The 24,787-nt window shown below is 54.9% G+C and overlaps 2 protein-coding genes across 2 annotated transcripts in view; one reads left to right on the top strand and one right to left on the bottom strand.

Moving 5' to 3' along the window:
* CACNA2D4 (calcium voltage-gated channel auxiliary subunit alpha2delta 4) overlaps positions 1-24,787 on the top strand; it is a 127,539-nt gene that overhangs the window by 78,778 nt on the left and 23,974 nt on the right. Inside the window, exons 25-26 of the mRNA XM_053557545.1 lie at positions 911-1,038; positions 5,306-5,386. Of these exons, the coding sequence (XP_053413520.1) occupies positions 911-1,038; positions 5,306-5,386 (209 nt within the window). The remainder of the gene's footprint in view (positions 1-910; positions 1,039-5,305; positions 5,387-24,787) is intronic.
* LRTM2 (leucine rich repeats and transmembrane domains 2) lies at positions 8,551-23,575 on the bottom strand. Its single transcript, XM_053557546.1, has 5 exons — positions 23,267-23,575; positions 17,447-17,595; positions 16,869-17,008; positions 13,741-14,331; positions 8,551-10,912 (listed from the first exon to the last, which is right to left on the bottom strand). The coding sequence occupies exons 3-5, from the start codon at positions 16,933-16,935 to the stop codon at positions 10,458-10,460; spliced, it is 1,113 nt and encodes a 370-aa protein (XP_053413521.1). The 5' UTR covers positions 16,936-17,008; positions 17,447-17,595; positions 23,267-23,575; the 3' UTR covers positions 8,551-10,457.

Here is a 24,787-nt window from a genome sequence, read left to right as displayed (position 1 = left end):
GCAACCCTTTGGAAACCACTTACTGGGGGAGTCCTTGCCCCTCTATTACTGCAGTGATAGCGTTGACTATACAATTGCCACCCTCAGACATGCCAATGAGCCAGACAAAAATAAATTAGGCTACCTCCAAAGGAAATATATCCTGCAGGCAACAGAGCATTCCCTCATGATACAGACCCTGTGCCTCCTCTAGGGCTAAGCCATTGGATGCAACGTCATTCTGATTCTGGAAGAGTCAGGAATTGCCCTGGAACACTGTCTGGGGCAAAACCAATTTAGGGGCTAATATTTTCTTTTTTTTTTTTTTTATTAAATCATAACTGTATACATTGATATGATCATAGGGCATCATACACTCGCTTCATAGACCATATGACACATTTTTATCACAGTGGTTAACATAGCCTTTCCGGCGTTATCTCAGTTACTGTGCCAAAACCTTTACATTCTACATCTACCAAGTTTCGCAAATACCCCTGTAAGATGCACCACAGGTGTGATCCCACCAATCCCCCTCCCTCTAGCCACCTCCCCTTTCCCACTTCCCCCTATTGTTAAGTTGTAACTGGGTTATAGCTTTCATGTGAGAGCCCCAAATTAGTTTCATAGTAGGGCTGAGTACATTGGGTATTTTTTCTTCCATTCTTGAGATACTTTACTAAGAAGAATATGTTCCATCTCCATCCATGTAAACATGAAAGAGGTAAAGTCTCCATCTTTCTTTAAGGCTGCATAGTATTCCATGGTATACATAGGGGCTAATATTTTCAATCTATCTATCTGTCTGAAACTCTGCCAAAGCAGAGGGGAGTCACTCTCTTGGCCCAGCCAAGATAACCTTGTAAGGGACAAGGAAAGGGGGTGGCTATGTTTCCAGATTGGGGGAGGTACCAAATCTTCCTCCTCGCAGGAAGTTCCTGACACCTGGAGACGACTCCAGTGCCTTCACACCGGACCGCTTCCCCCTGTGGTACCGCCAGGCCTCTGAGCAGCCTGTGGGCAGCTTTGTCTTCAACCTGCGCTCTGCAGAGGGACCAGGTAACCCACAGCCCTTGCTCCTGGGGCTGGGGCAGTATCAGGATGTCCCCCCTCCTGCTGTGCTCTGTGGGGGATATGGGAGAGGGCTGTGGAGCAGTATGTCCAAGCCACCAGGGTTCCCTTCCGACCGTCTCTCCCAACACTCCTTAGTGACCTGAGAAGGCTTCTTCACACCTCTGCTGCCCCAAGGTCCCCATGCTGGAGGTGCCACTGAGGGTGGGATTCCCCAGCCAGCAGTCAAAGTGGGAACTTAAATATCCAGCATGGGATAAAGGAGAGGGACTTGACCCAAAAGTCAAGACGGCTTTATTCCAGCCCAAATTCCACATGCGAGGAGGTCATAAGAGTTGATCTCTAAGATTCTTCTGTTTCTAAGCATCTGTGCACCTGTGAAAGTTCCATGAACCACCACATGAAAGCAGCAGACTTTGCTCCACTAGTGGCTGCCATGCTTCCTAAGTCCACAAGGCCACCTGCTCTTCCCCAAGCAAAGAAAGCAACCGGGTCCCTGCTCTCTGGGCTCCCCTGGGAGCAGTCACTCCTGTGGAACTTCAGGGCTGGCAGGATGGAGATCGCAGGTGTGGAGCCAGGAAGTCCTTCAAGGCCAAGGACCAAGACTCACTCTCAGAATTGGCAGGCAACTGACTCTCAACCCCACCCCCATTCTGGAAAATTGTCCCCCAAAAGAAATATTAAGTGACTTTATCAGAGCACCAGGAAAATTGCAGAATGTTTAGACCTGAGAGGGAACTTAGTGACAGCATTGCCTTACTCTTGAAGAGACTGTGGCTGGGGGAGATTGAGGCTTATCCAGGGGTCCAGGATTTTGTGGCAGTGCAAGAACTCTCTGGGTTCCCTCTGGGGAGCTGATCCCAGCACAGTGGAGCCCAGGGCCAGTCGAGTCCCCACATGCAGGGGAATGAGATGAAGAGGTGGCGGGAAGGGCAGAATGCCTAAAATGAGAATGGTGGACTGGTGGTCAACTCGGAACTTCCCCTTCCAGATGCCCTTCTCCCCAGGGCCTTCCAACCACCACTTCACCAAAACCATCCTCAAGACTCGAGATGGACAAATGCCCTGGCCCAGGCTCCCAGGGGCTCCTCCTGGGACAAGGTAGGGAGGGAAGACAGCAGGGAGGAGTTCCATCTCTGTGCCCTCTGGAAGCCTTCCTCACCCTCTGCCATGCCCACCTCCCAGCCTCTGCCTGTCCCTTCCACTCATGTACCCAGACTAATGTGCTTTACAAAACGCCTGGATTTACAAAAGGCCCCATGAGATAAATGTTCTTATTCCACAATGGACACAGGGAAAATCAGAGGCTGAGAGATTCTGTGATTTGCCCCCGGGAGCTGCAAGGGAGCTACAGAGCCAGGCTAGAACCAAAGTCTGTCCCACCAAAGTCCAGGCTCAGTTGCCACATTGAGCATGAGGCAGGAAGGGGAAAGAGGGAGGCAGCGTTTTTATTCCCACTGCAAGCCCTGGGGGAGTCTCTCTAAGCCAGGAGGGGAGGTCCCCTTTCCACACTTACTTACACCCTGAGGCAAAGAGGCTGCTCCCCTCCTCCAGCTCACACAAAGGGCTCCCCAAAGAGGGGCACCCAGGATCCTGGGGAGGCCCTGCCCCTCCCCACAGTGCTGAATCACAGGTTCCCTTGTCACCCCAACATCACCAGGACTGTGGCTACCGGCTGCCTGGGGAGCTTTATGTGGCAGTGAGGTAGGAGGGTGGGTGGGTGGGGAGCTGAGCCACAGGAGAAGAATGGGGAGCTAGCAGCCCAGAGAGGGGGCCTGCTGAGGGGGGCGGGAGCTCATTCTCTTTGCATGCTCACCTCCCTGCTCAGCGCACATGCACACATGCACTCACACGCTTAGAACACGTGGACACCTCTGCACACCCCCATCCACCCCAAAGGAAAGAAAACAGCAACAATTTCATTTTGGCAGGGGGGGGGGAACCTGAGGCAGCTGAGAAAAATGGGAGGAGCTTGCCCCAGGGTGACTGTAGGGGGACCCCTGTCTCTCCAGGCTGGCACCTCTGCCCTTTGCCTAGGGCCTGGTGGGCAGGGTCCTGCCCACACGGAGCCTCTTTTGCGTTGGTACCTGGGAAACCCGCCAGCATATATCAGAGTCTCACCAATGCCTAGGCTGCTCAGGCCCATCACTCCCCCGCTGCAGCCCACCAGGACCCAGCCCACCTGCTCTTGACACCCTACTCATTTGCCCCAGTTGCTGGGCCAGGGAGCTGCTGTGACTCAGGTGCTAAAATTTCTGACATACTCAGGGACTATGTCATTAGGGCCTCCACACCCTAACTTGGGTTTCTTCCAAGCCAGTGCTAGCTGGAGTACACATAAAGTCTGGACAATTAAATTCACAAACTCATCCTAGAAAAAGTGCTACATACCTCATTGCTGAGTATCACTATAGTCACCTTCAAATTACTCCCTTTAAGAAGCTATGCACTGCCACCAGTGCCTAGTCCACCATTCAAAGCAGTTTTGCAACTCGTTTTTTAACGAAATGACCGCCAGAGCTATTGTCGTATAGCACACTAAAACATGCAACTATAATGAACACCACGGAGCAAGATACTTCCACACATCCACACAAACACAGCTCTGAGATGCTGATATACCAAGGTTATGAAATCTTGCCAAGTTGTACAGTACTGCCAACGTAAGAGTTCACTGGCAAGTTCATGAACTCGTTAGACCTTCATAGGATGAGGCTTTGCTGGTCATTCCAGAAAGAGTTCTAAAATTGCTTTGAAGAGTGAACTAGACACTGGCCTTGGTGGATAGCTTCCTAAGGGGAGGACTTCGAAGGTGACCATAGTGATGTTCAGCAAGGAGGTATATAACACTTTCTAGGATGAGTTGGGAACTTAATTCTCAGACCTCATACAGTGGAAAATCTATCTGGAAAACAGGCCACCGAGTCCAGGGAAGGCTGCTGCAGGGGTCAGCCACATCCCCATCTTCTAGATGTTTCTAGAAGCAAATTGGGGAAGCCAACTTCTGTGTCTATTGTGGTTCCTTAGACTTTGTCATGGAAAATTTCTAGAACCAAGAACACTTTCACATATTATAAGTTCCTAGAATCCAAATGTAGTTTTAGATTTCTGTGAGCTAATTGATGACAGCAAGGTGCAATGGGTAATCTTGGCAATATCACCAATGCGAGACGCTGGTGGTCATGCCCGAGGACAGCCAATGCTGTTGTGATAACATTGTCCACACAAGATTCTCATGACCTGTTTGCTTCATGCTGCATTTAAGACTTTCTAACCAAGACTTTCTAACAAAATATGAAAGTTTGCCCTTTCTTGGAAATTTTAGTGATAGAATTTTGTCTACAGACAAAAGTGCTTTGAAAAGGAGATGTCTTCAGGGCTGAGGACTGCTGAGAATTAAGAAGCCCAAGGTCACAGAGCAGCCTGAGGGCTCTGTTTCAACACAGAGCTGAAACGGCCTTAAATTCTGCACATACAGTGGCCTGATTCTTGCGAAAGAAGTGAAAAAGCAACCTCAAAGTGAGCCCTCTGACCTGCAAGGGCCAGGCAGAATGTCCCAGAAGTGCACTGACCAGCTGTGATACAAGCAAATGACTAGGAGGGCAGTGATGTGATGGCGAAGGGTCAGGCACCACCAATACCCGGGATTTACAGAGTGCCACACGTGTGTCAGCTTTTGTGTGGCTCAGCCGTGGCATCTGGCTTCCTGAACAGAACTGTTAGTGTCCCCTCTGACTCATGATGACTCATGAAGGTCAGCCAAGGATCACTCACCACCAAGTCTTGAAATGCAGTCTGCCCGGCTGCTGGAAAGAATCCTTTTGCGCAACCCAAGTGTTCTGGGTGTGATACATACTAGGAGGACGGACCACAGCAGGCAGACAGGCAAAAATCTCAGTGTCATGACACTGAGACAGGCAGGCAAAAACCTCAGTGTCATGACACTGAGACAGGCAGGCAAAAACCTCAGTGTTCAGGCAACCAGAGGCCACATATGTCTGGCAAGTTCAGGTCCACACAGGATGTGGGCAGTGTCTGACCCGCAGGAGGTGCTTTGCTAAGACCCATGGATGAGGTACCATCATTGCAGCAACAGCTTCCCCAAACACAACACACTCCCTGCCTTGATAGTCTAAGGATGCCTTTGCCTACTGTTTGCATTTGTCTCCTAGTCCAAGAAAGTGGCATGAATACCCCCAAGCCCTACTCTTCCCCAGATGCTGAGAAAGTGACTCAGTCATCTTTGCTTCCCCAGAAAGTTCGGGTGAGCCAGTGGTGGTGACGGCAAGCACAGCTGTCGCAGTGACAGTGGACAAGAAGACAGCCATTGCTGCAGGTAGGAGCTGCCCTTTGTGCCACAGAGGTCAGGAGGTCGTGGGTCAATGTCAGGAATAAGGTACATGGCAGCAGCAGAAGGACCCGCACATTGCTGCCAGGCACGGTCCCCTACCTCTAAGTTTCCCCAGGTGAAATGTGGGGATGAGGGGAAATTGAATTTTGTTTATAAACCATCAAACCTTAGATCTAAAAGATCTATGAAGTGAGAGTAAAATGAAACCCAGAGAGGTTAAGGTACCTGCTCAGGGCCACCCAGGGCAAGGCTGATGCCTGACCCTGCTCTCCACTGCCCTGTGTGTGTGACTTCCCTCTCCTGTTGCTGTGGCCTCTGGTATCTGGCTCAAGAGGGAACTGGGCTTGGGGCTCACAGCCCTGAAGCGAGAGCTCACTGTGTGCGTTCACTGTGTGCCAGGCACCGTGGAGACCGCCTCCCACACACTTCCTCATTTAGTCCTCGAGGTGACCCCATGAAGGCCATGTTTGTTGGCTCCATTTTACAGATGAGAAAACTAAGACACAGCAAAGGTATTTGCCCAAGTCCCACATCTAATGATTAATTAAGCTAGAATTTGGACACAGATTGCCTCCCTTCAAAGTCTGACTCACTGCCCCATGCTGCAGTTTGCCCCCACCTACACGACAAGAGTAGGCAATGAACCTCATCAGCTTCCCCTGACTTTGTAGTTTCTTGATGCTTAAAAATGTCCTCCATGTCTCCACCTAGTTGTCAGCACTATCAGGCCTCTGTGATGAAGTCCTCCTTACCTTGGTTTCAGGTTCTGTATCTGGACCTAGCTGTGTTCTGAAAAGTTGTGTGGTCCAGGGACATTCACCCTCAGCCACGCTGGCTCAGTGGCCACAGCTCTCAGGCACCTGTTTTATGTCCTGGAGCCCTGGCCAGGTGAGCCTGACTTAGGTGGGCCAGGCAGGGTGGTGCACCTCCTTCCCAGGTTGAATTCCAGGTGAAGGAGAAGAAGAGCCAGTTGGCCTCTGTCTTCTTGCCTCCAGGAGGGCCCATGGGGTGCAGGGCTGCAGGCCACTGTGGGAAGACTGGGGGAGGGAAGGCTTATCTGCCACTGCTCAATAGCCTCAGCAAAACACAAACAGACCGCAGCATTGAGGAGGGACCCGTGCCACCCCAACTGCCTATGTCCCTTAGCTCAAGGCATGCTAACTCCAAACCCATTTCCAGGCCAACCTGTCTCCCTGCAGACTGTCCTGTGGTCCCTGCTGTGATTGCCCTGCTCCTCCGTAACGTGGGCCTGCTCAGCGCCCGGATTTCTGAAGGTCTAGAAGGAAAGGCCGGGGCAGGTCAGGCTGCTGGCTGTGCTTTCCTGCACTCTCCAATTATTTGATATCATTTTTAACTCGGTGCTGAATTAGAGCTGAGAGGAGTTGCCATAGAAACCGTGTCCCCATGCCTCCGGTTTAACTCACTGCAGACAATTGCTCTAATGCTCTGGGGCACATGGAGGTGAAGGGGAAAGGAATGGGGAACTGGAGACCTAATACTTAAATTATCGCTCTTCCCTTGGCCTCCTTCAGTAATTTTTCCTGCCTAGTCTATGGCTCAGCCTCCCTGACCCTGGGCCAGCTGGGGCCTGTAGCTCAATGAGGAGCAGAGGGCTTTTTGTGTCCCTGGAAACAGTGGCTCTACATCCCTGTGATCCCCAGGCCAAGGGGAGCGTGGCATCTGAGGTGGGCTACATGTGTGATGTTTGTGGACCCGGCGAGGGGCACGGGTGAGAGATGGGCATTCAGCCCAGCTGCAGGAATAGCTGTGTGCTGTGTGTCATGGCTGTGATTCATGCCACAGGGTCGTGCAGAAGGGCAGATGGGTAAGGAGGGATCATTTTGATCTCCAAGCATGTGGTTCATCAGCAGCTCATGCAAGATTTCTGGAAGTATAACATTTTGAGCAGGATTCATTTTCAATTCTCCATGTCCTATGGTCAAGCATTCCTAGTGGGGCCATCATATGTGGAGGCTGGATGAGGTCTCCCCTCCTGAGAGTGCAGCCTCAGTATGCGGCAGACCTCGGGCCTCTATGAGCTTCTTTCTGAGAACCATGACATCTGATGACACATATATGCATTACAGAGGCGTGTGCAGGCCTGTGAGGGGCCGGTCCTCTGTCTGCAGTGGGGCTTGGGAAGACTTGTCTTCAGCCTGCTGTTACCATAAGTCTCACCCACCAGCCCGGAGTAGCAAACAACCCACTCCACCCTGGGAGGGGAGCTGACCTCCTTGGGCCCTAGTGGTTCTCTGCCCTATGGTGGTTGCTCCTAGGTCGATGGGTTGTCACCTACTGGAAGGCTCCATCTTAGCCTCTGAAGCCTAATGAACTGTATAGCCCAGACCTGGTCACCCAAAGCCGCCCAGGCCTCAAGGTGGGTCTCCCGCCAAGCAGCCAGCCTTTGCTGGACTCAGCAGACACTACCAGCCCAAAGGCCTCATGGCCTCCCTCATCCCTTCAGCACTCCCCATCATGGCCCTGCCCAGCCCTACCCCGGACCCCAGGGCTGCCTGCCAGCGCCACAGAGGAGTCACACTGTGAGCCTGGGGTCAGGGCAAGATGGAGCAGAGTGACAAGGACTCCTCCTCCCTGTCAGCAACCTGCCAGCCTCACAAGGCGGATGAAACCCAGTCAGCAGAGAAGTCCCTCTAGCTGCCCTCCCCCTTCCCGTCATGCGGCAGGTCCTCTGGGCAAATGCCCGCCTTCCTGCCACAGGAGCCCATCTGTCCCAGCTGCCACCACTGATTCCCATCAAGCCAGGGCAGTGAGCACCACAGGGAGCAGGGCAGGGGCAGGCTCTCCAGCTCACCTTCTTCTCTGCAAGACCCGGCGCTGCCCAGTGCAGCCACCCTGAGGCTCACAGATTCTCCTGCCTGGGCCAGAGCGTGGGTGGAGTTAGGATCCCAGCTGCTCTGCCATGCCCCAGCTCACTGTCCTTGGCCACAGCCTCATTCTGATCAAGACCCCTCTGCTCCTCTCCCCCTGGTGCCCTGAGGCCCCAGGCAGGAGGCATCCATCTGTCCTATGGAGCTCTGTGGGGTGGGGTGATGGCCCTTAGCACCTTGCTCAGCTGCCTGGCAAGGTGAGAGAGCAGGAAGCAATTCTCCCAGCACCCATGTCCCCTTCCCACCCAATGAAACCATGAATTACGTAGGAAAATACAGTCTTTATTGGTCATCTGAAACAACAAACCAGAAATATAATTTTGCCTTTAAAAATCTTCTGTCTCAGGCGAAAGATACCACCATTGACAATGCCCTCCCCTTCCCACCCCCCAGCCCCTTTAGAAAACCCACAGTTCTGGTATCAGCCCACAAGCCAAAAGAAGAAGGAAGACTGTGACCTTGGCCTGGAGGAGGCCTGTGGTCCCATAAGCAGCTTGAGCCCAGTGCCCTCTGTCCACCTGGAGAATGACCTTCTCAGAGGCTCCCCAGCTGACGCCACCTTCCCTGACCTCCTCACAACCCTGGTTTTCGGCAATCTGGCTGGCCTCTTCTTCTGCCACCTAAGATCCCTTCTGAGAGCCAGAAACAAGCCCGAGACCTCCTGACCCGCTCTGAGCATGAGGAGACAGAGTTAGTGCCCACTGACATCAGGCTCTCCCTGAGGGGCAGAGCCAGAAAAAGAGACTCACAACCCTGAGAAACCTGTACTGCCCTGGAGGCAGGTGTCACAGTCCCAGATAGGACCCCTGGTCCACTGTCTGATGTGAGCCCCAGTCCAGTGCTCTGGGAACAGGTTGGGCAGACAAACCCTGGGAAAGGAGGCCCCATTGTTGAAGCCTCTGCACAGAATGTGGCTGTCCTTTCCCTGTTCTAGAGTCCGTGTGAGACATGCTGGCTGGCAGCAAGCCTCAGGGAGAGCCACTGTGTTCTCTGCCTGCCGTCTGCTTTCCCTAAAGGGTACCACCAACCACAGAGCCCTTCCCAGTGCCAGTGAGGACACAGGCTGGAAGGCGCTGAGGATAGAGGGGTGAGAAGTGGAGAGTAATGGTGCCAGGCTGCAGGGCACAGAAGTGGCATCAGTGGGTGTCCCCATGGAGCCTGGCAGTGATGGCATGCTTGGGCAGGACAGAGGCAACACCAGCCTCTTGAGAGGCTGCCATCCCCCCACACACAACCACGTCCTGGCCCCTGGGCCGGTGTCCCCGGAAAACCCCACAGCAGAGGTGTGAGTGGGTTACCATGGTGATAGGAAGTCTCATCCAACAGCACCACGTTGGCCCACTTTAGAGGATCTCAGAGGATCCTTGTGTTATTGGTGATGACTTGAGAAGATTGCAGGAAGCAAAAGGCTCTGTGGCCTCAGGGCCAAGGGGAAGAGCCTGTCTCTCCTACCGGAGTTCTCAAGGCCTCGGTCTCTGTGTGACAGGGTGGGTGTGAGTATGTGGGGGGTGTGGGTGTGAATTAGTGAATCCAGGAGCAGCGCGGTCAGTGTGGTCTGGAGCAGGCTGGGGTGTGGTGGCACCAGCCAAGGTAGTGTGCTAGAATCTCAGCATCGTTTTTCTAAGTGCTGGGACCAGACGACAGGGCCGGTGTGTCTGCACTTCCAACCAGCAGTTGGAAGCGGGACCCCAGCTTTCACACTGTGAGGGGATTAAGGATATCTTTCTGGCATAGGGGAGAGTCTCAGAAATCTTCCCCTTTCCCCCATGTGGCTCCCTCCCCACCTGCTAAGTGTGGATGAGGTGGGGATGAGCTGAAGACAGGCGAAGCCACCTGCTGTGGCTGCCCGAGGGCAAGGGCCAGGGATTGCCCAGTCCAGACCCTCCTCTTGCACATCATCTTTTCCTTCTCCAGCTAGAGGCTTGGGAAGCTCCCCAGGTTTCCCAAAGAGGAACATCAGCAGGGCCTTCTGCATGACGTGGTTTGCAGGGAGACTTGGAGGTTCAAGGGCCACGCTGTGGCTCGTCCACTGGAGGCAGGGAGGAGGGTGGGTCTGGGCAGGTAGCCCGTGCAGGTGAGGCGGGGCTGCAAGGAGGGAGGCCAGCCCTCAGCGGAGCAAGCCCAAGCTCTCCCTGCCCTTCCTACCTGGGCCAGCTGGGGGTGGACACTCAGGCTACAGAAGAGATCTGCTTCTGGTCCTCGTGCTCACCCTCAGGGTCCCCCATCAGAGGCTGGCGCTTCTTGAGCTCCCTGTGGTACTTGGCCATGAGGGAGGCGTAGATGCAGCCGTAGGCAGCGGCCACCACCATCATGATGCAGACAACGCCACAGACCACTCCGGCGATGATCACTGTGCCGATGGCGCGCCTCACGCTCACAGGCCGGTACCTCTGCTTCTGGGGGCAGGCAGTGCTGGGCTCTGGCTCAGGCTCAGCCCCAGGCTTGGGCTTCGCAGGCTCTGGGCTGGCCTTGGTGCAGGGTGGCCCAGGAATATCCAGCCCCGCGGAGCTATTCTCATCCTCCAGCTGGGAGCAGTAGTTGAACATCTCCATGGGGACCATGCGCATGTCCTTCCCCCTCAGCTCCTTGGGGAGGGTGCAGGCAAGCTGGTCCAGGCGTCCCCCTGTGCACAGGGAGGAAAACAGGGTGATCAGGCATCCGGAAGCTGGACTCCTCTCCCTATCCCCAGCTCCCGAAAATGGAAGGCCCAGAAGGTATAGTTTTTATGGCAATGTAGTCAATCCTGGAATCCCCATCTATAGAAGAGGAAGTGGAGGAGGGAAAACAGCATTGACTGAGCCAAGCACCACAGTGAGTTACGTATATTGTGCCATTTAGTCTTTGCAGAAACTGGGCGTTATCATCATTCCCATACTGTAGAGAGGCACACAACCACAGCCATCAGGCCTGGTATCTGCAGGGTCCCAGGGAGGCCATGCTACCGTGGGGGAGATGCTCAGGGAGTGGTTGCCAGTGCCAAGACAGCTGAGTGCCCGGCCCAGACTCTGCCCTGAATCTGCCCATCTGTGGACTCAGGACTCTGTTCTCCACACAGCACTTTATCCTTCCCACTTCTTCCCTTTCAGAAAAAGGACAAAAAACAAAAGCCACTGCTTCGGCCATGGCCCTCCATGCAGGACCATTTGGTTGGCTATTCTTAGGCAGCTCCCTTCTTGGAATAGGGAGGGAAACAGTCCGGTGGCCCCATCAGCACCCCAGCCATAGTGCCTCTGAGTGCAATGGTGTCTGGAAGAGCTGATAAAGGAGGCAGGGTGGGTACCAGGGGCGCACATGCTCGCTGTGACGTCTTCACTGCGATGGTGACGCCTGGCATGGCCACAGGCAGATATAGACACAGAACAGGGGTGGGGTGAGAGAGAGGGTGACTAAGGACAATAATCTGCCCAGACATCCCCTAGGAAGTGGAAGTTGGATCTGGGCCCTCTTTCGGCTTCTGGTGGAATCTAGATACAGGCACAAGCCCCCTGCCGAATACACTTGGCGCAGCCACTCCGTCACCGCCAGCTCCCTCTCCCAGCCCATCTGCCACAAGTCTCCTCATACATAGACATCAATCTTTCCCCAGGATGCTGAGGAAAACATCCCAGGATTTTGTTTTTAGGGAGTGCAAGGGTGAAGAAACTCTAATATTGAAAAGATCTGAAAATGTCTATTCTTATTCCTTATCCTTTTGTCCTGGGAATTCAGTTCCTGATGACTGAAAGGACAAAGACGTTCCCTAAGGATGGTGTATTGGTCTGTGTCCCAAGACACTTGGCCTCTAGCTCCCCAGTGCCACTGACTGCCCACGTAGCCTGCAGTAAACCTTTCTGGTGACATAGATCAGCACCAGCTGGGTACGCAGAGCTGGGTACTGAGAGGGGTACAACTTCATTTTCCTACTCAGAGGACTCAAGAGTGAATCCTGGCTGTGTCGTTTTATTAAAAATATTCAATCTATTTAATTACTTGCAAATCTAAGTTTTCTTAGCTGTAAAATAAGAATGGCTATCTGAACTAGCTGCTATGAGGATTAAAATAAAGTAAATGAAAAGATATTTGTAAACTGGAAACTATACAAGTATTAATCACTATTTCCCTACTCCCAGAAATGGGAGAAATTGGCATAGTGATAAACATTCCATGGCACCTTATAGTTTTTTATAAAATGTTTTTAATTAACTAACACATGAGAATATCATGGAAATAATTGAGATAGTGGCTGGATGTGAAACTAAAGTGGTAGGACATTAATGAAAAGCATTAGCATTATTTTCACAGATTTGTAATATGAACTGATTCATACAGCAAACTTTCATTGAATATCTTTGCTGGGCACTAACTTGGGGTTCATCAAGCCCACTTCATGTTTGACTTCTGGAAAATGAATAAGTGGAGATTTTAGTGAGGGCTTACTTTGCAGGCATGCCTTATCTAATCCCCACAATGATCTGTGAGATAGACACCTCATGTCACAGATGGGGTGCTGCCACAGAAAGAGGTTAACCAACTTTCTCAAGATCACACAGCCAAGGGTGGCAGGGCCAGAATCCAGACCCAGACCTGTACCGCTAACACTGAGATTACCTGCTTACCGGCCTTTTCCACTTCGTTTGATCATTTCGTAGGTCATTACAGAACTTTCCCAGGTTAAAGAAAAAGGGAAGGGGGTGGCACCTGTGGCTCAGTTAGTAGGGCCCTGGCCCCATATACCGAGGGTGGCAGATTCAAACCCGGCCCTGGCCAAACTGCAACGAAAAATAGCCGGGCGTTGTGGTGGGCACCTGTGGTCCCAGCTACTTGGGAGGCTGAGGCAAGAGAATCACCTAAGCCTAAGCCCAAGATCTGGAGGTTGCTGTGAGCTGTGACACCACGGCACTCTCCCCAGGGTGACAAAGTGAGACTCTGTCTCTGAAGAAAAAAAAAGGGAAGGAAAAGAAAGTGAAACTTAAACCATTTGGCTTCTTATTAGAAGTTTTGATAAAAAACTTCTTGGGAGAGGAAGTTGGTACTGTCACCAAAAGGAAAATTTGGTTTTAGTTGTAGATTCAATTATATTCCACCCTCCAGTAAGGGTGGATATTTAAGAGACGGTTGTATTATTCAGAAGGATAGTATTATTCTACCATGCCAGGGAAGCCCAAAGGCATACCTGGGACGCAGATCACAACGGAGGTCAAGTTTCAGTACATCGTCTTAAGGAAAAAGAGCAGAGCAGGGGCTGGACACCCAACAGAAAGGGGGTGCAAAGGGGGTGCAAAGCACTCAGCTTTCCTGCTGGCTCAGCATGTGGGGTGAGGCTTGTGGCCCTTCTAGCCCCACTAGCAGAGAGGTAAAGTCACCCCTGCCTCCCCTGACCTGCTCCCTGAGCCAGCACCGGGCCACCAGGAAAAGGCACAGCGGCCCAGAGTGATCCTCCCAACCCCTCAGGCTTGGCAGGGCTGTGCTCACCTCGGTAGGAAAACCACTCCATCCAATGTTTGAACTCACGCAGGTTACAGTCACACTCCCAAGGGTTGTCCCCAACCTGTAGCAGCTGCAGGCTCACCAGGGGCTCAAACGTCAGCCGATCGAGGCTCTGAAGGCGGTTGGAGCGCAGTGAGAGGGAGCGCAGAGCTGGGAGCCCATCGAAAAGGCCGGGGGGCAGCTGAGCCAGGCCATTGATGGACAGGTCCAGGTGGCGCAGCAGTGGCGAGTGCTGCAGCAGGTCCCTGTCCAGGGTCCTGATGCTGTTGTTGCGCAGCTGCAGCTCAGTCAGATTTGTCAGGTCCCCGAAAATGGAGCGGGGCAGCTGGTCCAGGAAGTTGTTGGACAGGTCCAACCGCTGCAGGCTGGACAGGTTGGCAAAGGCCCAGCTTGGCAGGGCACTCAGCTTATTGTTCAAGAGCAAGAGAGTTCGGGTGGCAGCAGGCACGTCTGGGGGCACGGAGGTGAGGCCCAGGCCACTGCAATCCACCTCCAGGCTGCGGCTGTCACACTTGCAGAAGAAAGGGCAGGCAGGGAGGGCCTCCACCGCATACAGGGCAATCCAGCAGGTGATCCCTTGCAGGAGCAGTGGGTAGGAGAACAGGTGGAAAGAAAGTGACAGGCTAGTTACCACCTCCCGCTTCTATTCTCTCCTTCTGTTCGTATCATAATGGCCTCTTAGCTTTCTCTCCTTTGGCACAAGCCACAATCGATCACGATTAACGCATACATATTGACCACATGAGAAGATAAGTAACAAATGTGAAGCCACGTCTGTATTAATAGAACATGGCACAGTGCATCCCCCAGCAGGGTCCCTTGCCTCATCACACACCCAGCAGATACCACTTGGGTGGAGAATGTCCCTACAGACTCATAGGCCTGAGCTCAGGACAAGCACTGCTAGTCCACAGTGACATCCCTGTTCCTAGGGCCTCTTGTCATTGATCCCCTCAAGAGCTTAGGTCTCACTGATACCATGGATGTTGACAAAAGGAAGCACAAAAAGATGTCAGAGAAACATGGACCTGTGTTCCTTTGCCAGTGTCACTGTCAGGAAAAGGACTTTCTCTTTCCAAAAAAAAAAAGGGCACACTGCTGGCCCCTTCCCCTCTGCACCCAGCCCCACCTGGAGTTGCACTGGGCTCAGATGTGCTGAGCGTAGAAAGCAGAGAGCACAAAGGGGCACCCCTGCCCCTGCCCCCTGCAACTCCCCAAGTGCCCCACACCCAAGATGTGGCCAGCAACTCAGAGCAAGGATTGGGAGCCCAGGTGAGACCCCTAGGGTCCCAATGTGTAAGTGACAAGGATAAGATGACAATTCCATGTGGATGCTGGCAAGCATGGGGCCCAGGATGAGGTTCATAGTTATTCTTATCCTAGAGCCATCCAGGCTCAGCCTGGGCTCCTGTTCCCGGGGGGCTGCACAGCAGATTTCCCACATGAGCAGAAATCCTTTCCTGGACCCATCTTTTGCCCAAGACCCCTCTGATTAGCAAGCATGGGGTCCAATCTAAAGGGCTGGAGGAAGTGACCCTCAGGGAAAAATCACATCAGGAGAAGGAAATTCCACTGCAGCCTCAAAACCCTACCTGTCCTCTTGCATGTCAAAGAAGCCTGCTCATTATGGAGGGAAAATAGGATGAGCTGAAAGCAGTCCAGTCCCAGCAGGTCCAACCAGCCAAGATCACGGTCAGATCCACAACGCCCAGGGGAAAGGCCTGAGCTGGAGAACTGGTGGGAAGTCCAGATTCGGCTCTGGATCCAGCTCTGGGCCCAGTTGGCCTCACACAAACTGAGTGCCTGGATGGGACTGTCGTGAGTCTCTGTCTAGCAGCTACCTGGGTGTCTGATGCCCCAAAGGGCTTGAAAGAACAGAATGAGACTCTCGCCCTCCCCTGCCTGGTGTGCCAGCTAACAGACACTGCACAGCTGACACCTGAGCCTGTTTGCTCTTGATGGGCAATGAGCACGGGTGTGGTCACAAAAGCCAACTGGCTATCTAGGGTCACCTGCTCTGGCCATCTAGGGTCACCTGCTGCTACCTCTCACCCTCTCACCCCTCCAACCACATCTGCTGCCTGGTCAGGCTTCTTCCTGCATTCCACTGAAAATCAACATTGTTCAGATTTTACTTCCCCCCACCTAAATCCAGCCCATGCAGCTTCCCGCTCAGAAGGACCAATGTGAATAGAAGCCACCTGCCCTCCCAGGGAAGGGGCAGGCAGTGGGGCGGGAAGAGAGCACTCTGAAAAGAGCAGCTCCCTGCCCCCCACCCCAGGAGTGGCACAGAGCTCTAGTAACAGGAATTGCAAGGTGTTGAGTGGTTTTAGAATGAGGCTGAAAGGAGATCTGAGTTGCTCAGGGATCATCCACTCTCAAGTGGTGAATAATTCAGGCTGCTCCCGCTGGCCTGGCAAGGTTGAGAGGCCAGTGTGGCCAGGGAGGAAGTCAGGCAGAATTGTCCCCTCCCATCCATGGGACCATTACCGATCTTTCACCACACTGCCCTGGGCACACCACCTCCCCCCGACCCCAGTCAATCTTGTCCCCTTTGCTTCATATAAAGAGACTTCCCCGAGAAGGCCCCTTTCACACTGACAGCTTTCACAGGCTGCCTTCATTAGCATTTACTCCTTTTTATGGGAAATGGATGGATTCAGTTCCCTGTACAGAAGGAGGGGCTGGACCAAATCCCTGAGGTCTCTTCCAGAACCACATCCTGAGCCCTCTGCTTCCTGCACATAGAGTCGGGGAGACTGAGGAAGAAAGAGCTAAGAAACAAGAGGGCAGCTCCTGTTAGAGCAACAGGGCTCGCCTGGGTTGGACGGCGGGTGGGTAGGCAGGCGCTGTCCCTTCTACTTAGCGCTTGGGAGGCCCAGCCGATCTCTTATTTTTACTAACAGGGAGCACAAAGCTTAGGGAAGGACACAAAGCGGCCCCTGAGGAGACAGAACCAGCTGTCCTGGCCTCCCCTAAAACTCTCAGCAGCAACTGTACCTTTGGCTGCATGGAGCTCACCTTGGGCAGCCCAGGAAATGTCTTAGACCTGCCCACAGCCTTAGAGATCTCCCACCCTCCACGCCCTCCCTGGTGCCCAGACCCGTACTCACAGGAGACCTGCCTCCACTGCAGGGCAGACCTGGTCCTCTGCTTGGGGCCGCTGCTTGGTGCCAGCATGGTGACCCCCACAGTTCTCTGGCCCGGTGCTCTGGGGAGAGAGGAGCCCCTCGGTGCACACTGCCTGTCAGTCCTGAGGGAGAGAGTGCTGAGCAGCCCGGCCGGGGTCAGGCAGAGGGCCCAGGTGTCTCTTTACAGCCCTCCTCAGGCCCTCTCCTGTTCCATGGGTGGGGGAGGAAGATGAACAAGGGCACAGATAGAGAAGCCAGGATCCCCCCACCCCCAAGATCCCCCCGTGGGCAAGGGGGCAGACTCTGGCTTCCCCCAGGGGCCCCCACCTCTCACATCCCACCCATCCTTGCCCTGCTCCTCTGTAGCTTCTCTGCTCTCTAACATGTTTTCATAGCAATATGGTCTCCTTGGTCAGCCATCCACCCCCCGACCCCTTGTCCCAGGTGAATAAACTGAGGGACGTCTCTCTGAGGTGAGCAGAGTGAGGTTCCAGGCATGTCCCTAGACTTTCCTCACATGGCTCCCAGTTCCACATGAAACTGGGCGTGGATCTGCTTACCATGGCCCTGGCAAGGCAGAGACTGCACCCTTGGCAGTGCCTGCTGGAGGTCGGGTGTGGACAGTGGAGGTGAATTGTGGCACTGTTTCCCGCCAGCCCCAGCTGGGCTACAGCAAGACTCCTCTGCTCAGGGGTCCATGCTGCCACAGCTGCTGGAAAAAGTCGGAGACACAGGAGAGGTGAGATGATCGCAGAGCCGGAGGGCTGAGGAGGGTGGAGTGCAGAGAACAGGCTTCTCTTCTCAGGGCAAGAAGGGGCACTCAACCTTTCTAGGATCTGCCTACCAATGTCTCATAAGTGGAATGGAGACCCAGCTCTGGGGTCCCCACTTCCCTACAGACATGGCTGAGAGCCTCCAAGTTGGCAGCCATCAGAGGGGTGGGGCAGAAGACTGTGGGTAACACCCCCCTGCAGCTGGCTGGCTGGGCTGGGCAGGGAGGGAGAGGCCCACTACTCCCGCTGGTCCCACTGTCTTACCTTCCTCAGTTCCTCCCTGGGTGGTTTCTGCTTGGAGCCTCCCTGGCATGTCCCGTGGGCCCATTTACTTCTGGGAGCACATGGCAGAGGGAGCTGTGGCCAGGGAGGCCCCACCAGGAACTGGCAGATGTGGAATGGGGGCAGTGGTGCCCACACTGCTTTTAAGTGGATCCAAGTTCCTGGCACCAAGGGTGGAGAAGACCCTGAGAACAGCCCTGTGGCCATGCTCTAACTGCTCTCTCACAGCTCCTGGTGCACATTTGCAAGCACAGAGTAGGGCTGGGGACACTGGGTTCAAATCCCTGTCCACCACTCCTTTAAACAAACTGCTTAAACTCTCTGGGGCTCAATTTTCTTATGTCTGAAAGCAATGGCCCCTATACCCAGCGAGTGGACTTTCTATAAGACTCAGCCTGATGGAGGGAAGAGAACTGGCACACCCCAGTGCACATGGTCCTAGAGATTCAGGTGGAGGCTCCTGTTCTGAGCTTGGACTTGCGCCCAGGAAGGGTGGGAGGAAGCAGCATCCCCCCTCCTGGGGAGACGGGTGTCAGCAGTAGTTCTGCATGACGGCTCACCTCCCTGGCCCCACCAGCCTCACACGTGAGATTATTTCTCATTCTGGCCCCAGGCCTGTGGGCTGGTGTATTTCTGCCCCTCCCACACTCGGTCTGCACAGGCCTGCCTGCCCAGGCAGCAGTGTCCGCGCTCTTTGTCGCTGGAGCCCTGAACCATCAGCACAATCTCTTACCCAATCCACAGCCCTCATATTAAGAGCTCCCAGCACCTGCAAGATAAGCAGGTGAACACCACCCAAGGCACAGAGACGATGACCGGCATGCCCAAGGTCATACACTCAGTCATAGACCAGACTGCAGGCTTCTGAGACAGGCTGCTGAGGCACATGTGCACAGAGCGAGGTTTGCACACATAGGCCTCCCTGACACGTGCTTGGAGCTCCGTACACAGCACATGATGCAAACACACACCCACAGAGAGCTGTGCAGCTAGGTATGTGCTAACACACGTGTGGCGTGCAAGCATGCATGCACACACACACGCACACACATGCACATGCAACACCATGCTGGCAGCACTCCCGCACTCCTCCTCAGACGCCAACACACGGGCAGCAGAGTGACACGCCTCCAACTTCCCCAGCACCCCCAGCAGCTAGCAGACTCCTCCAGTCTAGTAGTAAGGCCTGGAGAGAACCCCGACAGGGCAGTGCCTAACCCAGGACATCGTCTGTGCTCAGGCCCAACCAGGGCTTCTGCGCCCACTCTTCTAGGGCTTCCTGCAGGGAGACAGGCTGTGGAGAGACACCCCTGGCGCAGGGCTGCGCTCCCCTGAGGAGATTCCTCTACTCCACCTCCACCCACCATTTCCTGTCCCCACTATGAGCCCAGGGATAGATCAGCAAACAGGCCATTGTGGAGAAGGCAGCCTTGCTGCAGGCCGTGATGCCCCAGCCCTAGGCTTGCATGAGGCCTCACCTGTACAGAAGGCAGGCGAGGCCCCACAGTGTAGACCCACAGGGGTTGCCTTTCGAGGTGGCGAGACACTACTGAACCTGCTATCCTCTGAAGGAATATGATGAAAACAAGGCCCCAGGGCCCATGAGGATATGTCCTATGCCCCCTAGGTAGACTTTGCCTCTCTCAGACCCTGGGCCTCCTATTGGATGCCAGGGCCTTCCTGACAGTGGAGAGAGCAGCATGCCCAGCAGGGGACAAAGGGACAAACATGTTTGTGCATGTGTTTGGCACCACAGATGGACCTATTCCTAGCCAGCACCTCCTAGCCCCTTAGCCCTCTGTTTCACAACACACCTCCAATTGAGGCCCCCTTCCCTCCCTCAGCAGAGTTGGGCCTCCTTGGGAAAGGGGGTGACCTACATTGGGAAGCCTAGAGAGCAGCTGCTGCAGCAGGCAGAAAGAACTGCTGAAATAAATTAACACAGTCTAGGAGGGAAGTCCCTACCCAGGGTGCAGAATGGGGGACAGAGAGCCTCACTAGCTCTTGATGCTAGACCTGCTCCTGCCCTAGTCCCAGAGGCAGGGAGACCACGGACAGGAGCCTGGGTGCCTGTGAGGTCCCAGGGCATCCTTGGCAGCAGAGAACCAGGATTGGAGAATAGAGCTAGTTGCTAAAAGCAGTCATGTGAGGAACCCCCAAAACCAGAAAGAGGGGGCTTTAACTACAGTTCCTTGCTACTCCGAGTATGCTCCCTACCCCAGCCATGATATTCTAGCCAGCAGTCTGTTAGAAAGTCTCCGGTTCCACCCTGCTTTTTAACAAGACCTAGTCAATCTGCATGCACAGTCAGGTGTGTGTGTGTGGTGGGGGGCTGGGGGCACCTCCCAGCCAGGGTCAAGCTCTACCCTGGTGGCCAGGCTGCTCTGGGGCAGTGGGAGGGACAGGCACCAGCTCAGGATGGCACTCAGCAGCTGACCAGGACCCAGAGGCATCCTGCCCTCAGGGTCCTTCCAGAATCCTTTGAGTGGGGGAGGAGTCACCACATCAGAAACACCCATGTGGTGTCCTCGATCCTCATAACAACTCCTTGAGGTTAGTATTCTTATTAACCACCATTTTGTAGAGGAAGGAAACTGAGGCACTGGAAATCAACTAACTAGCTTAAGGTTAGGCAAATGGAAGAACCCAGCTGAGACCCAGCCTGGGGCTACTAAGTCAGGCCCAGCTGCGTACCTGTGTAGGGAGGGCAGAGGCAGTTTGAGGGGTGCTTTACAGAGTATGTGGTGCTACCTTGTGGTCTGGCTCCTGGGAGCTGAGGACACGGCTGTTCTCATCCACATCGTGCTGATGAAGAAACAAGCCTTGTGACTTGCTCCTCTGCCCCGGCAGTCTCCCCTCTTTCCAGTAAAGACACAACTCCTGGGAGGCCAAGATCATACAAGTGGGTAGCAGGGGCTTTCTCGAAACCTTTCTGGCTGGCTATGGTGTGGACTTGGGTGAGGGAACACCGGGGCCAGGGAGCCCGTAATGGAACAGGAGGTACTGTGGGAACAGAGGGCTCCACCTGCAGCTGTGAGCTGAGTGGGCTGTGGCAGCCCCTGGAGACCCGGGGTGGATATGGCTTCCCAGGGGCCCGCTGTCTGCAGAAAGTGGGGACAGGGTGATGGGAGCCCTGGCCTCAGCCAGGGCTGGCTCAGGCTTCAACACAGGCCTGGAGCCCATGCCTTTCCTCTGACACTTCTGCGTGTCTGTCCCCTCAAGTACAGTGGCCCTGACTACTGGGCCATCATGCTGCCCTTGCCACACTCCTTCCCCTGGGTCAAAAGTCTCTGACTCAGGATAAGGCCCCTGCACCCTTCAAAATGGGAGACTCACAGAACTTAGGAGAAAAGGGTCTTCCCGGGGTTGAGAGGGAGCCCAACCAGTGGGAGGCCAGAGCCCCGTGTGGAGGAGGCCCCAGGAGTCTGAGTAGCTGGGACACAGGAGGAAGCCACTGGAATGGAGGCTGGGCCGTCCCCCTGCCTGTGGTCTGTGCATCCAGGCCCTCCAGGAAACACTCCCATCTCTTCCCCACCCATCCCCCATAGCACACACTGCCCAGACAGCAAAGAAGCACAGATTCAAAAATCTCTATATTTGTACTTGGAACAGACATATACTTTCCTGGTTCATTTTAAAACACACGCCCATTCTCACCCCCAGCTTCCTGCACCCTTGTTTCCTTGTCAAATATTCCCAGTCCCAAACAGACCCTCTGGGAAGCAAAACAGAAAAGCCCCCCTGAGTGGAGCTGCCTGTGCTGATAATGAGTAAGGGGTCCACTGAGCCCCCAGGCAGGGCACAGAGGAGGCCTGAATTGGGGCAAAAGAAAGAAGGAGACTCCCCCATCCTGTCCCCTCCCAGGGCCTCCAACATTGCATCACACCCCTGCCCCTGCCCCTGCCCCTGCCCCTGCCCCCTTCTTATCCTGCTCACTCAGACCACAGCAGAACATGTATGGGTCCTCCGCTCTGGTACTTGGTGACTGGAGCAGGGTTTGCTCACTCTGGGCCCAGACACAGCTGCCAGCCAAACCCCAAAGACACCAGATCGGTTGCCTAAAAGACCTCTCTGCCACTCAGGGCCTGACTTCCCTGGCCTCCCTCTTGGCAGTGCCAGAGACTTTCTACCAGTGGGGTGGTGGGGGTGGGAAGAGCTGGGCTCTTCTTGGTAGCTCAGAGGCTGCTGCTGGGTTTCCCCGCCAGCTGGACTTCCCCACCTGCTCCTCTGCTCACACCCCCTCCCCCCATGTAGTTATCTAAGCAGCAGGGGTGTCAATCTGAGTCACACAGAGGCACTGCCCACTGAGCCCTGACAGCCAGGTGCCAATATCACCCCCAAACATGGACGTGGATGGCTTGGGGTGGGGAAGGGGCAGAACACCAACTGGAACCCAGCCCCAGACCTGTGGGAGGTGTGGGAATGTGAACTCCAGACCACAAGCAGACTGCCCCTCTCTGCAGAGTATTGGGATGGGCCTGGGGCAAGGACGGCAACTCCCCTGCTCCAACTCAGGATGACTGTGCTCCCTGAGTGAAAAGGCCAGGTAGGTATAGCCTAGCTGTGTGCACCGCAGTTGAGCGCACGTCCTGAGCCATGTGCAGGTGGAAGGCTGGAGGTACCACCTGGGGATGCCCTGGCGGGTTCTCACATGTCTAACTCCCCTGTGCCCTCAGGCTTGCAAGGAAGAGCTGCTGTGTTCCTCCCTTTAATCCACTCGCAGTTTCACCCCACCTGAGGCTGCGTGGACCCCAGTCCAGCTGAAGAAGGGCCCCTCTGTGCCCTTGTCCAAGGACAGCCACCTGCAGGCCAGTAACCCCAACCCCAGGCAGCCTGTAAAGAGGGCCAGACCTGGGGTCTATTCTCAAGCCTCAGACAGTGAGGTCCTCCACCCTGCCCCTCCAGCCTTCCTCTCTTCCAGCCAGGCCACTGCACCCTTATTGTCCCCCTGCTGTCCTTCTCTTCCCCTGGCACTGAGCCCCTGAGGTATCTGTGCGAAGCAGGCATGCAGGCAGCGCAGAGCTCTTGGCTGCTTCTCCCCATGCTGCAGGGACCGGTTTTTATGCCACCCGGGGCTGTCAGCTGGCACCAGCGCGGCCCTCCTCCCCCCTTTCCTGCCTGTCCCCTCCCCAGCACTGCAGGGTCAGAGTTCCCAGAGCTCTGTCCCTTTGGGATGCTCCAGCATCTGCTCTGAGCAGCTTCCCTGGCCCCAGCAATTGCCCCTGGCAGGAGGCAGTAGCCCAGCCATTCCTGAGGGGCAAAGACCCGCCAGTTGCCATGCCCTGACCACCCTGTGCCCCCGACCCTCCAGTCCTCCCCACTCACTGCTCCGCACTCAGCGTTCTTCACTCTGACCGCAAGCACCTTCAATTAGGTGGCTCCCAGCCCTCCAGTGAGACCCTCCTGGGATCCCTGGAGACACCCAGGCAGCCGGGAAGCAGAGCGCAGAGGGCCAGTGCAGAGTCCCCTCTGTCCAGAAGCCGCACAGGGTGTAGGAGGTGGAGCGCCCGTGGTGGCCAGGGGATGAGGAGGGATGGGGTGCTGGGTCAACCACAAACTGAGAAGGGAAGAGGGAGGGACAGAGGGCGACAGGAGAGGGGGAAGAAAGGGGAGAGGGAGGAGAGCGCGCGTGTGCGCCAGCAACGCCCAGCAGAGTGACAGCTGGGGTGCATCTGTGATGACAGTGGCGGCAGCGCACAGGCGCGCCTGCGGCAGCGAGGGCAGCGCTCACCCTAGCCGCGCTCACATTTCAGTGGGAAAAAAAGTGCGGGTGGATTAATCGCTTCCGACCGGGAGGAGGGAAGCTGTCTCCCCATGCACCTCCATCTTTCCCCTCCTCCAGCCTCTCCCTCGCCCCAGCTGCCCGTCTTTGTCCCTCTCCTCTTTCCCTTCCACTGGGTGAGAGAGGGGCAGGACTAGACCACAGAGCCAGCTGGCTGACTTTTGTCCCCATCGAGACCCCCCTGGGAAGCTGAGTCTGCCTCCTGTTTCAGGGACATGCAGGGCAGCATCTCCCATCCTGCCAGTGGGAGAAACAAAAAACGAACCTCTTTCTCAGTCAAAGGGAGATTCATTCCAAGAGAGGATCATTGAGGGGCGCACAGGGGTGCCCATGTGCCAGACCTGCAGAAAGGGTCCTGAGCACACAGCCAGCTGCTGTCACATGGTCATGCAGAGGTCACTGAGCCTCGGGCTCTGACCACCCCAGGCCAGGACTATTTAGGGGAGTGAAATGCCAGAGCAAGAGGCTGAACGCCTCAGGGTCAGGGAGCTCACACTTCTCAATGCCAAGGATGCACTTGGTGTCCCAGGGTTCTTTACTCTTATCTGTGATGGGTCAGACATTGGAAAGGAAAAAACTGACATTCAAGAATTCGAGACCTCTCTCCTTCAGAAAGTGGCTGATCCAAAGGCAAAGTGTGCCAGGAACTAAGCCAGAGGGGCAGCCAAAGTCCCTGCTCCCAGCTTGCTTTGAACTCTGACCCCTTAGGCCCCCTTCCCTGGAATCTCTTAAATCCTGCCTGATGATCAGAGGGAGTGGCATGTTGGCAATATGTCATGGTGTCCCCATGTCTCGCTTCCATTCTTCCTGCTTTCCAGGAGGGAATCACGACCAGGACTGGGAGCCTCCTTGACTTGGGATGCCCCCAACAGGATGCTCTGGTACCTCCTTTCTATCCGCTCTGCTGGGTCCCTGGGCAGTGCAGAGGTTGGATCGTTGTCACAGGATGGAGAGAGAGCATCTTTTACCTCTCAGGAATCCCTGCCTCTCACTCTCATGGACAGACATCCCACACAACCACCAGGTCCCCAGCTTGTATTTCAAAAGACAGGCCCCTGCCTGTC

This window comes from Nycticebus coucang, chromosome 12 (assembly GCF_027406575.1).
Source record: "Nycticebus coucang isolate mNycCou1 chromosome 12, mNycCou1.pri, whole genome shotgun sequence".
NCBI classification, from domain to species: Eukaryota; Metazoa; Chordata; class Mammalia; order Primates; family Lorisidae; genus Nycticebus; species Nycticebus coucang.
The sequence above is the reverse complement of the archived record's forward strand: the minus strand, read 5'-3'. Positions and strand labels throughout refer to the sequence as shown.